Consider the following 14,353-nt stretch of genomic DNA (forward strand, 5'->3'; position numbering starts at 1 on the left):
TAGAACAGGTACCTGTACAGTGCCCTCCGCATTCGGTGTTACTGGAACCGGAACAGTTGGACTAATGGTCGGAATACTCTGCGGTGGGAAGGATATTTCCTTAGTTTCCCAATCGATGACCGGATTTGTAGACCGTAGCCACGGAATACCTAAAATAATCGGAAAATGAGGAGAAGAAATTAGCATGAAAACAAGGGTCTCCTGCTGACCTGGCTTCATGACGCACTCTAGCGGTACGGTTTCCCGATCAACTGGTCCAGAGATTAACGGAGATCCGTCTACCGTCTCCATGGTAACCGGTGAGGCTCTTTTCTGAGTCCGGATACAGTGTTTCCTGGCAAAAGAGGAGTCCATGAAATTTCCCCCTGCCCCAGAATCTATCATTGCAGAGGTAGGTATTAGCTGTCCCTCCCACCGGATCTGAATGGGGAGCGAGCAATGGGTATATTTCCCTTCCGAGTCCTTCGGTGAGGTTGACATTACAGTCAAGGGAAATACCGCATCCAAGTGTCCACTTGCCTCAGAGATATCGGACTCTGCGTCCGTGTTGTCACACTCTGCCATGGCTGCCAATACCTTATTTGGGCGATTCGGACGTTTCGGGCAGTCGATCAAGAAATGGTCCGATTGACCGCAATAGAAACACAGACGCTCACGGAGCCGGTGTTCGCGACGTTCATTGGTCTCTCGCTTTTGCAGAGAGTCCACTTGCATAGGAACGTCCTCGGCCTCCCGTGGCGTCCTGAGAGCGGGTTCTCTGGAAGGAAATGCAAAGTTGTTTACACGGTTTACAGCTGCCCATTTTTCCTGTCTACGTTCCGTCAAGCGGGTATCAATACGCACACAGTGCTGGAGAAACAGTTCAAAATCCCCTGGAGATTCAGAACGAGCTAACTCGTCCTTGATGGTACCGGACAACCCCTTTCTGAAAACAGACAATAATGCATTGTTTCCCCAGTCGGTGTCTACCACTAACCTCTTGAACTCAGTGGCGTATTCAACTACAGAACGCTTTCCCTGACGTAAGGAAAGGAGAGCCGATTCAGCGGTAGCACGGCGATTCGGATCATCAAACATCTGCGCCATTGCGGTCAGAAAATCATCTAGGTGATTTAAACGGATGTCCCGGTTCTCTATCATAGGATTAGCCCAAGCCAGTGCTCGTGAGGTTAATAACATAATTATACATAACACTTTGGACCGGTCAGAACGGTAATAATCAGCATGTACATCAAAAAACAGTATACATTGGTTCACAAATCCACGAAACTGACTACGGTCACCATTGAAACGGAATGGGGGTAACCTAGGCATACCGGCAGCTGATACGGACGTAGTGGGGCCGGCTTCCTGAGCCTCCACTCTGACTTGCAAGTCCTGTATAGCCGGACCCAGTACCTGGTGATCATGGCCCAGCTGTGCCTCCACATCTCTAAGTTTAGTCTGCACCACCTCCATCTCCTGCTGCAAGGAGTTAATCATAGAAAAGAGCTGATCTACTCCTCGTGTCTCAGTCATTGCCCCAGCGAAATCCTTTTGTGGCCTGAGTATAATGTAATACTATTGTATGTTTTGAGGATTTCGATAGCGTTAGGGCAATGACAGCCAGAGACGAGTTTGTGGTACAAGATGTTTATGATATGTAACCACGGTAGATACACAACGGAACAAACACAGCAGAACAAACACAGCAGAACAAACACACGAAATACCTTCCCGAAACGGAGCGGAGGGAATTCCCGGGGCCACGCACCGGACTCCCCCAGGGAGACCACCAGAGCGAACCCCTATACAGGGACTGTCCGGCAATCAACCCCGGAAGGCCTAAATGCGCCGCAGCCGGGACACAAGGGGCAAGCGGTAAAGTCCAGAAGTGTCTGTACGGGATGAAAGTCCAGAATGGTTACGAACCGGAAGAAACCGGGCAGACGTGCTGACCAAAGACGGCAGACGGAGTCCGGGCACAGTTTGAAGAAACCGGGTGTGGTCCAGAGTCGGTCGGTAGATTTTCAGGAGGATCCAAGTAGCAGCAGCAGTAAAGCAGGAGCACACAGCAAGCAGTATACTCAGGCACTGGACTAGGCTTAGAGGCGGCCTTTTAAGCAGCTGGACAGGAAGTAGGGCAACAGAACATAAAACTCCATGTTAACCGAGGGCAAGCTTTTTCAAAAGAGGACTGGAAAACCCGGAAACCTGACATAATATTACATTTTTCAAGAAAGGCATCCAGGCTCTGCTTAAATGTTAGTAGAGAATCACTCATTACAACATCATGCGGCAGAGAGTTCCATAGTCTCACTGCTCGTACAGTAAAGAATCCTCGTCTGTGATTATGATTAAACCTTCTTTCCTCAAGACGTAGCGGATGCCCCCGTGTTCCAGTCGCAGGCCTAGGTGTAAAAAGATCTTTGGAAAGGTCTCTGTACTCTCCCCTCATATGTTTATACATTGTGATTAGATCCCCCCTAAGCCTTCGTTTTCCAAACTAAATAACCCCAAGTTTAATAACTAGTGATGAGCGAGTACTAAAATGCTCGGGTGCTCGAGGCTCGGGCCGAGCATCCCAAGATACTCGTGTACTCGGCCGGAGCACCGAGCCCAATGTTATCCTATGGGAGACCCGAGTATTATTCTGAAATGACCCCGGCAGCATGTAGAAACCATAAAACTGTAAATTAAAAAAAAAAACGTACGTGGGTGTGTAAGCGTGCATATATATATACACGCGGAGTGGAGTGCGGGAGGGGCCGTAGCCGAGCGGGGAAGTGTCGGGCTAAAGGCACGGTCATGCTGTGAGGGCCGGCCAATCACTGCAATTCTACAACTAACAGGGCTGTGGCATTGCGGTCTGCCAGCCAATCCCTGCATGAGGGCTGGCTCTCAAAAGAGCGCCAACATGAAGACCACGAGTACAGCACGAGTATCGCGAGATTACTCGGTACCCGCCGAGTATCCCGAATACAGTGATACTCGTGCGAGTACCGAGTAGTGACAAGCATACTCGCTCAACACTATTAATAACCTGTCTTGGTGTTGCAGCCCACCCATTCCTCTAATAATCTTGGTCGCTCTTCTCTGCACCCTCTCCAGTTCAGCCATGTCCTTCTATATATCGGTGACCAGAATTGTACACAGTATTCTAAGTGCGGTCGCACTAGTGACTTGTACAGAGGTAGAACTATATTTTTTTTCATGAACACTTATACCTCTTTTAATACATCCCATTATTTTATTAGCCCTGGCAGCAGCTGCCTGACACTGTCCACTGAAGTGAAGTTTACCATCCACCCATACACCCAAGTCTTTTTCTGTGTCTGTTTTACCCAGTGTTCTACAATTAAGTACATAATCATAAATGTTATTTCCTCTACCCAAGTGCATGACCTTACATTTATCTACATTAAACTTCAATTGCCACTTCTCAGCCCAATCCTCCAATTTACATAAATCTCCCTGTAATATAAAATTATCCTCCTCTGTATTGATTACCCTGCAGAGTTTAGTATCATCTGCAAATATTGAAATTCTACTCCGCATGCCCCCAACAAGGTCATTTATAAATATGTTGAAAAGAAGCGGGCCCAATACTGACCCCTGTGGTACCCCACTATGAACTGAGACCCAGTCCGAGTACGTACCATTAATAACCACCCTTTGTTTCCTATCACTGAGCCAGTTTTTAATCCAGTTACACATATTTTCCCCTATCCCCATTATTCTCATTTTATGTACCAACCTTTTGTGTGGCACCGTATCACAAGCTTTTGAAAAGTCCATATACACAACATCCACTGCATTTCCCTGGTCCAGGCTTGAACTTACCTCTTCATAGAAGCTGATCAAATTAGTTTGACAGGATCGATCCCTCATAAACCCATGTTGATACTCTGTCATAAGGTTATTTTTCTTGAGATACTCCAGTATAGCATCTCTCAAGAAACCCTCAAGGATTTTACCAACCGTAGAGGTTAAACTTACCGGCCTATAATTTCCCGGCTCAGTTTTTGTCCCCTTTTTGAATATTGGCACCAGATTTGCTATGCGCCAGTCCTGCGGTACCGACCCTGTTATTAAGGAATCTGAAGATTAAAAATAATGGTCTATCTATCAGCTATTAGCTACCTCTTACATTCCCAATCATAAAAGGGGTCAAATTCTGCAGCAGGATGGTGCTCCATCTCATGCATCCATCTCTACAACAAAGTTCCTCCTGGAAAAGAAGATCAAGGTGCTCAAGGACTGGCCAGCCCAGTCACCAGACATGAATTTCATTGAGCATGTTTGGGGTAAGATGAAAGCGGAAGCTTGGAAGACAAAACCAAAGAATCTAGATGAACTCTGGGAGGCGTGTAAGACTGCATTCTTTGCTATTCCTGATGACTTCAGCAATAAATTGTATGAATCATTGTTCAACCGCATGGATGCAGTCCTTCAAGCTCATGGAAGTCACACAAAATATTAAATATGGCTCTAATAGCCCCACAACTTCATTCACCAATGTTATGCAGCATATCTTTGTATTAGAAGTTAATTATTTGTTTGAATTTTACATTACTTTCTGTGGGTGACAAAACTTTTGTCTTGCCAAAATCTGACCTTTCTGTGTTCATTAAATGATCAATATTTCAGCTTTGCAGCAACTTTATTTTCATAATATAAACCAAATTTGGGAGGGTTTCAGCTTTCAAAAGAGTAATTTATAAAACCAATGGATGAATTTAAAGTCTGGTTGTAAGCTTTTATTTACATAAAATAGATAAGCGACAGAACTTCTGTCAGGGAGTGTATATGTACACAATATATACTTACAATGTATTAGCCAAGAGAGCAGCTAGCTATGTGGCCTATTCAAGCTTCATATAATATAAAAGGAATCGATCAGCAGGTTTTTGCTATGTAATCTAAAAGCACAATGATGTAGGGGCTGAGAACTTGATTCCAGTGATGTGTCGCTTACTAGGCTGAGTATTGCTGCTTCAATAATATCAGTGTTTTATCAGCAGGAGATTATCACTACAGGACTATGTATCTCGTGACTCCTAGTCACCTCCTATGTGTAATCTCACCACTACTGATTAGCAGCTTTTTGTCAATATACAGTGTACACAGACATCTGCCAGGATTCTGAGCTCTGCTAGATCTTCAGATGAGAAAAAGGTGATTATATGAAAATGAAAGCATATCAGCTAGTGATACGGCGCTGGAATCAGGGTCTCTACTCCTACAACCTATTGCTCTCAGATTACATAGCAAAAACTGGATAATAGATTATCTTTAAGTTCAAGTTGAACATTCTCTTCTTTTATTTTCACAAATGTGAGTAGAATAGCTTTTCTAATGTCCCTGTTCTCTTCTATCGCAGGCTGTCACTGAATACCGATCACTTCTTGACAAGCTGCATGGCCTTGAGAGGACTGAGCTGAAGAGGTCACTTTTATTCCGGCAAGAAGAAGAGTTTGCCAAGTCCTACAGACAGCTGGATGTCATCCACAGATCCGACTTACATAAGTTGTTCTTTGACCAAGTATCGAGTTTAGTGAAAACTAAACCTGAGATGCAGAGGACTCTGATTGAACACTATCTGATGGCTCAGGTACAATGATGTCAATCTTAAATATTACTTTTTGTTTAGTATGGGCATAACTAGAGCCCGATGTGCCCTGGTGCAAAATTTGGACTTGAGTTCCCCCTTCATGTTGGTGAATGTATGGGCCCTTGTAGCGTTCCAAATGCTGTAAAGACATATGTGTTACTATTATGTAGTAATATCCCTCTTCCTTTACTGATGTCCCCCATCCTGGACCCCTTCCAGGTATGTAGGTCCCTCATTCAGGTATATATGTGCAAATCCTGGTATATACAGTTAGGTCCAGAAATATTTGGACAGTGGCACAATTTTCGCGAGTTGGGCTCTGCATGCCACCACATTGGATTTGAAATGAAATCTCTACAACAGAATTCAAGTGCAGATTGTAACGTTTAATTTGAAGGTTTGAACAAAAATATCTGATAGAAATTGTAGGAATTGTACACATTTCTTTACAAACACTCCACATTTTAGGAGGTCAAAAGTAATTGGACAAATAAACCAAACCCAAACAAAATATTTTTATTTTCAATATTTTGTTGCGAATCCTTTGGAGGCAATCACTGCCTTAAGTCTGGAACCCATGGACATCACCAAACGCTGGGTTTCCTCCTTCTTAATGCTTTGCCAGGCCTTTACAGCCGCAGCCTTTGGGTCTTGCTTGTTTGTGGGTCTTTCCGTCTTAAGTCTGGATTTGAGCAAGTGAAATGCATGCTCAATTGGGTTAAGATCTGGTGATTGACTTGGCCATTGCAGAATGTTCCACTTTTTTTGCACTCATGAACTCCTGGGTAGCTTTGGCTGTATGCTTGGGGTCATTGTCCATCTGTACTATGAAGCGCCGTCCGATCAACTTTGCGGCATTTGGCTGAATCTGGGCTGAAAGTATATCCCGGTACACTTCAGAATTCATCCGGCTACTCTTGTCTGCTGTTATGTCATCAATAAACACAAGTGACCCAGTGCCATTGAAAGCCATGCATGCCCATGCCATCACGTTGCCTCCACCATGTTTTACAGAGGATGTGGTGTGCCTTGGATCATGTGCCGTTCCCTTTCTTCTCCAAACTTTTTTCTTCCCATCATTCTGGTACAGGTTGATCTTTGTCTCATCTGTCCATAGAATACTTTTCCAGAACTGAGCTGGCTTCATGAGGTGTTTTTCAGCAAATTTAACTCTGGCCTGTCTATTTTTGGAATTGATGAATGGTTTGCATCTAGATGTGAACCCTTTGTATTTACTTTCATGGAGTCTTCTCTTTACTGTTGACTTAGAGACAGATACACCTACTTCACTGAGAGTGTTCTGGACTTCAGTTGATGTTGTGAACGGGTTCTTCTTCACCAAAGAAAGTATGCGGCGATCATCCACCACTGTTGTCATCCGTGGACGCCTAGGCCTATTTGAGTTCCCAAGCTCACCAGTCAATTCCTTTTTTCTCAGAATGTACCCGACTGTTGATTTTGCTACTCCAAGCATGTCTGCTATCTCTCTGATGGGTTTTTTCTTTTTTTTCAGCCTCAGGATGTTCTGCTTCACCTCAATTGAGAGTTCCTTAGACCGCATGTTGTCTGGTCACAGCAACAGCTTCCAAATGCAAAACCACACACCTGTAATCAACCCCAGACCTTTTAACTACTTCATTGATTACAGGTTAACGAGGGAGACGCCTTCAGAGTTAATTGCAGCCCTTAGAGTCCCTTGTCCAATTACTTTTGGTCCCTTGAAAAAGAGGAGGCTATGCATTACAGAGCTATGATTCCTAAACCCTTTCTCCGATTTGGATGTGAAAACTCTCATATTGCAGCTGGGAGTGTGCACTTTCAGCCCATATTATATATATATAATTGTATTTCTGAACATGTTTTTGTAAACAGCTAAAATAACAAAACTTGTGTCACTGTCCAAATATTTCTGGACCTAACTGTATATGAGCCCCATCCTGGTATAAATGTCCCCAGTCCTGAGCCACCTCCTGGTATATGGATCCCCATCCTGGTATATATTTCCTCATACTAGGCTCATCCTGGTATTTATGTCTCCATCTTGGTATCTATGTCCCTCATCCTGGTCCCCTTACTGATATATATGTCAGTCATTCTGGTATATATGTCCCCTATCCTAGTATATATGTCAACCATCCTGGACCCTATCCTAGTATATTTGACTCACGTCCTGGTATATATGTCACCATCCTGGGCCCATTCCTGGTATATATATATCCCCATCCTGGTATATGTCCTTATCCTGGGCCTCATCCTGGTATTTATGTCTCCATCTTGGTATTTATGTCCCCCATCCTGGGCCCCTTCCTGGTATATATGTCCCCATCCTGGTATATATATTTCCATCCTGGGCCCCTTTATGATATACTGTATATGTCCATCATCCTGGTATATATGTCAGCCATCCTGGTCCTCATCCTGGTATATATGACTCACATCCTGGTATATATGTCCCCCTTCCTGGGCCCCTTCCGGGTATATATGTCCCCATCCTGGTATATATATTCCCATCCTGGGCCCCTTTATGATATACTGTATACAGTATGTCCATCATCCTGGTATATATGTCCCCTATCCTAGTATATATGTCAGCCATCCTGGACCTCATCCTGGTATATATGTCCCCCTTCCTGGGCCCCTTCCTGGTATATATATATCTACCATTTGAATGCATATCCAGTTGAAATAGGCATGAGCGTCGGTGGACACCCTTCCTGCACGGACACAATCTTTACACTCCTGGCATTAAGTTCACAAGCTGTAATACTCCTCCATGCTACACCAAGAACATTCTGATCAGCCAGTAGTGAATTTAATAGACCAGGCACACCACAGATACCCTAATGGCCCCCATAAACAGGAATATTTGACCGAGTGCTCTTCCTTTTTGAAAGAGCTACTGCCACCCTCCTCTGGCAGCAGCTTATTTACTGGGAGAACATTTGCAAATACAACAAGCTGGATCCTTACCCCCCCAACATAATCTATTTGGGGGAGTCATAAGAGCCCCCCATGCACTGTTGGCCTATCACGCCGATTTTGGTGAGTTTGGACAATTTCACTGTGCTTGCAGTGTCTGTTTACCGTATGTGCTTGGAAAATGTCCGGCTCATACATTCCCTCGATAGAGGCCAAGTAAGTGCTCTTTTAGCCTCTGTCAGGCGGTTACATCTTTTTTTCTACTATATGGAAGTGTGCAGTACCATAAAATAAAGTATACTATGTGGTCAGTGCTGTAACGCAAAGCTCCAGGGTCCTAATGTAAAATTTCCCACAGGGTCCCTAATTTTGGACTCCTAAGCCCAGGTACTACTGCAATTCCAGCACCCACTACAGCCTCGCCCCCGCCTGTTTTATACGCTTATTAACATGTAAGCTTGTATATGATGTAGTATAACCGTACAGTGGAATCTGATGGTAGATTAAGTCACGAAATCCCAAAGTTTCCAACATGGAGCTACAGTGCCGTGCGAAAGTATTTGGCCCCCTTGAATTTATTGTGGCTAAAGAATTTGCACAATCCAACGGAGCGCTAAGGAAGAGGAAGATGACTTCTAGCTTTGAAAACTTTATTTTCTTTTCATACCACCATAAACAATAGAAAGTCAGGGAGCATTTTGCGCAGCTAAATGCTGTGACCTTCTATTGACAGAAACCACTTGACTGTCTGTCACCCGTGACACACCTGTGACAGTTTTGAGGCACAAACAGCCTTATGTGAGCATCAAGGTAAATCCTGCCCTGCTCCTATCACAACCATGGCTCCTGGGATCTGAGCTAAATTAAAGTTCACTCAGATGTTGGAGAAAGATTGATTTTAGCTCAAACCACGGAATCAGACCTAGACTTTCCAAAAGGCACAAGAAGCTTGTTCCTATAAGTGTGCTTATAAGAAAAGACCTTTCTTTGTCGCTCCATTGGGAGACCCAGACAATTGGGTGTATAGCTTCTGCCTCCGGAGGCCACACAAAGTATTACACTTTAAAAAGTGTAACCCCTCCCCTCTGCCTATACACCCTCCCGTGCATCACGGGCTCCTCAGTTTTATGCTTTGTGTGGAAGGAGGCACACATCCACTCATGCATTCTCATATTAGTTATATCGGTTGGAAGAAAAGAGGGCCCCCACGGGGCCCCCGGCATGTTCCCTTCTCACCCCACTACGTCGGCGGTGTTGTTAAGGTTGAGGTACCCATTGCGGGTACAAAGGCCGGAGCCTCATGCCGTTTCCTTCACCATCCCTTTGCGGCTCTGGGAGAAGTGGGATCCTGACCGGTCATCGATTTACTCGGACCGTGCTCCCTCCGCAGCCCCTGTGGGAATCTGCCGGGCCGGAGTCTATTCATCCTCAGGGACCGGGCCCTGCAACTTTAAGGTACTCTGTGTCCCCATGGGGACTGTGCAGGGAGCGCCTTCTTCCCGGACGCTGCAGCAGCTGCTGATTTGAGAAGGCCGGCGGACTTCTGCGCCGACCGCGCCTGCTTGTCGGGCACGGTCTTAAATTTAGTCCCCGGCTTCATCGCGGCCTAGTAGCAAAAATCCCGCCCCCGGGCCTGCCTGTCAGGGGTAAGGGCGGGACTGCCGACCTGACGTCGGATGTGAGGGCCGGAGCATCCTGTATGTTTCCTCCCCCCTTACTGATCACTGTGGGGACCCCAGATTCCCGCACTTTCCTGGCGCCGCCCACGGCTCCACTCCTCCCCTGAGAGCTCCGGCAGCCATTTTTTGGCATTCTGCCGGTGGAGGATTCTCAGGGAAGAGCTCTGCAGCTCTGGGAGACCTAAGGCAGGGAATCTGAAGGACACACACTCCGCTTTTTAGCGGTCGGTAAGCCACACCGGTCACCCGGTGCTGGTCCCCCTAGGGTGCCGGAATAGATACGTATTTATATATATTTCTGTTCGGTCGGGCTGTATACCCCTTCCCATATACCCTCAGTGATCACTCTCCTAGGAGACAACAGCATGTCGTCCACAAGGAGCAAAGGTGCTAAGGCACAGGGTTTTTTTGCGGCCTGTACCTCTTGTGGGGCTATGTTACCTGCGGGTTCCACCTACCCTCACTGTGAGCAATGCTCGACCCCTGTTTCGCTTGCTCAGCCGGAGCCTCGGTCACTAGTGGGCCCCTCGGCTCATGTAGACCCCCCTGCTCCCCCTGTCCAGGCGGCAGGGACAGAGTTCGCCTCTTTTGCTGAGAGACTCTCTGAGTCACTTTCACAATCCATGGCTCAGTCTATGGACAAATGGTCTGCCAAGCTGCTTGAAGCTTTGCAGTCCAGACCGGTCCTTACACAGGCCCCGGCCCCTGTTGGATCGTCGCCTCCAGGCCCCTCTCGGTCCGCACCGCAGCACGCTCCCAGGTTGGGCCCTAGGTCTCACGTGGAGGACTCCTGCCCGGACCACAGTCCTAGACAGGCTAAGCGGGCTCGCTGGGAATCTTCCCCGACTTCTTCACGCTGCTCGGGTTCCCAGCTTGAGGACTCGCTGGAGGACGAGGCGGACGTTGCAGCTCAGGGCTCTGACCCTGACGTCGCCCTCAACCTTGATACACCTGAAGGGGACGCCTTAGTAAATGATCTTATCTCGTCCATCAACCAGGTGTTAGATCTCTCTCCCCCGCCTCCACCTGTAGAGGAGTCGGCTTCTCAGCAGGAGAAACACCAGTTTCGGTTCCCCAAACGTACACGGAGTGCATTTTTCGATCACTCTAACTTCAGAGATGCTGTCCAGAAGCCCAGAGTGGTTCCGGACAAGCGCTTTACTAAGCGCCTTACTGACACACGTTACCCCTTCCCCTCTGAAGTAGTTAAGGGTTGGGCTCAATGTCCCAAGGTGGATCCTCCAGTCTCTAGGCTGGCGGCTAGATCCGTGGTATCGGTTGCAGATGGCTCATCGCTAAAGGATGCCACTGACAGGCAGATAGAGCTCCTGGTGAAATCCATCTATGAAGCCACGGGCGCGTCTTTTGCCCCGGCCTTTGCAGCCGTGTGGGCACTCCAAGCTATCTCAGCTTGTCTGGCTGAGATTAATGCGGTCACACGTAATTCTGCTCCGCAGGTTGCGTCTTTGACTTCTCAAGCGTCAGCTTTTTCTTCCTACGCCATGAACGCAGTCCTAGACTCTGCTAGCCGTACAGCGGTGGCATCCGCTAACTCTGTGGCAGTCCGCAGGGCCATGTGGCTGCGCGAATGGAAGGCAGACTCGGCCTCCAAGAGGTTCTTAACCGGTTTGCCGTTTTCTGGCGACCGCTTGTTTGGCGAACGATTGGATGAGATTATTAAGGAATCCAAGGGAAAGGACTCCTCCTTACCCCAGTCCAAACCTAAGAGACCTCAGCAACGAAAAATACAGTCAAGGTTTCGGTCCTTTCGTCCCTCCGCCAAGCCCCAATCCTCTTCGTCCAGCAGGCCGGAGAAAGGCCAGAGGAACTCCTATGCGTGGCGGTCCAAGTCACGCCCCCAAAAGGCCGCAGGAGGCACTGCCTCCAAGGCGGCCTCCTCATGACTCTCGGCATCCCCGAGCCGCATCCTCGGTCGGTGGCAGGCTCTCCCGCTTTTGCGACGCCTGGTGGCCACATGTTCAAGACCGATGGGTGAGAGACATTCTGTCTCACGGTTACAGGATAGAGTTCAGCTCTCGTCCTCCGACTCGTTTCTTCAGAACCTCTCCGCCCCCCGCTCGGGCCGACGCACTTTTTCAGGCAGTGGACGCTCTGAAGACAGAAGGAGTTGTGATCCCCGTTCCCCCTCAGGAACGTGGTCGCGGCTTTTACTCCAACTTGTTCGTGGTGCCAAAAAAGGACGGATCATTCCGTCCCGTTCTGGACCTCAAACTACTCAACAGACATGTGAGCACCAGACGGTTTCGGATGGAATCTCTCCGCTCGGTCATCGCCTCGATGTCACAAGGAGACTTCCTAGCATCGATCGACATCAAGGATGCTTATCTCCACATGCCGATCGCACCCGAACATCAACGCTTCTTGCGTTTCGCCATCGGGTACGAACACCTTCAGTTCGTGGCATTGCCTTTCGGCCTGGCGACAGCCCCACGGGTTTTCACCAAAGTCATGGCATCCGTTGTGGCGGTCCTACACTCTCAGGGCCACTCGGTGATTCCCTACTTAGACGATCTCCTAGTCAGGGCACCTTTTCGGGTGGCGTGTCAACACAGCCTTACCGTCGCTCTGGCGACTCTCCAGCAGTTCGGGTGGATCATCAACTTCCCGAAATCCAAGTTGACACCGACCCAATCACTGACTTACCTCGGGATGGAGTTTCATACACAGTCAGCGGTAGTCAAGCTACCGCTGGACAAACAGCTTTCTCTGCAGGCAGGGGTGCAATCTCTTCTTCGGGGTCAGTCACACCCCTTGAGGCGCCTCATGCACTTCCTGGGGAAGATGTTGGCAGCGATGGAGGCAGTGCCGTTCGCGCAATTCCATCTGCGGCCACTCCAATGGGACATTCTCCGCAAATGGGACAGGAGTTCGACTTCCCTCGACAGGAACGTCTCTCTTTCCCTTGCAACCAAGACGTCTCTTCAGTGGTGGCTCCTTCCCAATTCTCTATCGCAGGGAAAATCATTCCTACCCCCAACCTGGGCTGTGGTCACCACGGACGCGAGTCTGTCAGGATGGGGAGCGGTTTTTCTCCACCACAGGGCTCAGGGAACCTGGACTCCGGTAGAGTCTTCCCTTCAGATCAATGTTCTGGAGATAAGAGCAGTGTATCTAGCTCTATTGGCTTTCCATCGGTGGCTGGAGGGCAGACAGATCCGTATCCAGTCGGACAACGCCATTGCCGTCGCATACATCAACCACCAGGGCGGCACGCGCAGTCGTCATGCCTTCCAGGAAGTCCGGCGGATTCTGCAGTGGGTGGAAGCCACAGCCTCCACCATCTCCGCAGTTCACATCCCGGGCGTAGAAAACTGGGAAGCAGATTTTCTCAGTCGTCAGGGCATGGACGCGGGGGAATGGTCTCTTCACCCAGACGTGTTTCGAGAGATCTGTCGCCGCTGGGGAACGCCGGACGTCGATCTCATGGCGTCACGGCACAACAACAAAGTCCCGGCATTCATGGCTCGGTCTCAAGATCACAGAGCTCTGGCGGCGGACGCGTTAGTTCAGGATTGGTCGCAGTTTCGACTGCCTTATGTGTTTCCTCCTCTGGCGATGCTGCCCAGAGTGTTACGCAAGATCAGGCCCGACTGCCGTCGCGCCATCCTCGTCGCTCCAGACTGGCCGAGGCGGTCGTGGTACCCGGATCTGTGGCATCTCACGGTGGGTCAACCGTGGGCGCTTCCAGACCGCCCAGACTTGCTGTCACAAGGGCCGTTTTTCCATCTGAATTCTGTGGCCCTCAACCTGACTGTGTGGCCATTGAGTCCTGGCTCCTAGCGTCTTCAGGGTTATCTCAGGATGTCATTGCCACCATGAGACAGGCCAGGAAACCAACGTCCGCCAAGATCTATTACAGGTCTTGGCAAATCTTCTGATCCTGGTGCTCTGATAATGTTTTTACTCCATGGCCGTTTGACTTACCCACTTTTCTTTCATTCCTTCAATCCGGAATGGACAAGGGTTTGTCACTCGGCTCTCTCAAGGGACAAGTATCGGCGCTCTCTGTATTTTTTCAAAAGCGCCTAGCCAGGCTTCCGCAGGTCCGCACGTTCCTGCAGGGAGTTTGCCACATAGTCCCACCTTACAAGCGTCCGCTGGAACCCTGGGACCTTAACAGGGTGCTAACGGCTCTTCAGAA

General features: G+C 48.4%; 1 protein-coding gene across 1 annotated transcript in view; it reads left to right on the top strand.

Moving 5' to 3' along the window:
* EVC2 (EvC ciliary complex subunit 2) overlaps positions 1-14,353 on the top strand; it is a 223,451-nt gene that overhangs the window by 109,337 nt on the left and 99,761 nt on the right. The window contains exon 11 of the mRNA XM_075346882.1: positions 5,363-5,593. Within this exon, the coding sequence (XP_075202997.1) occupies positions 5,363-5,593 (231 nt within the window). The remainder of the gene's footprint in view (positions 1-5,362; positions 5,594-14,353) is intronic.

The sequence above is a fragment of the Anomaloglossus baeobatrachus genome, chromosome 1 (assembly GCF_048569485.1).
Source record: "Anomaloglossus baeobatrachus isolate aAnoBae1 chromosome 1, aAnoBae1.hap1, whole genome shotgun sequence".
Classification (NCBI taxonomy): domain Eukaryota; kingdom Metazoa; phylum Chordata; class Amphibia; order Anura; family Aromobatidae; genus Anomaloglossus; species Anomaloglossus baeobatrachus.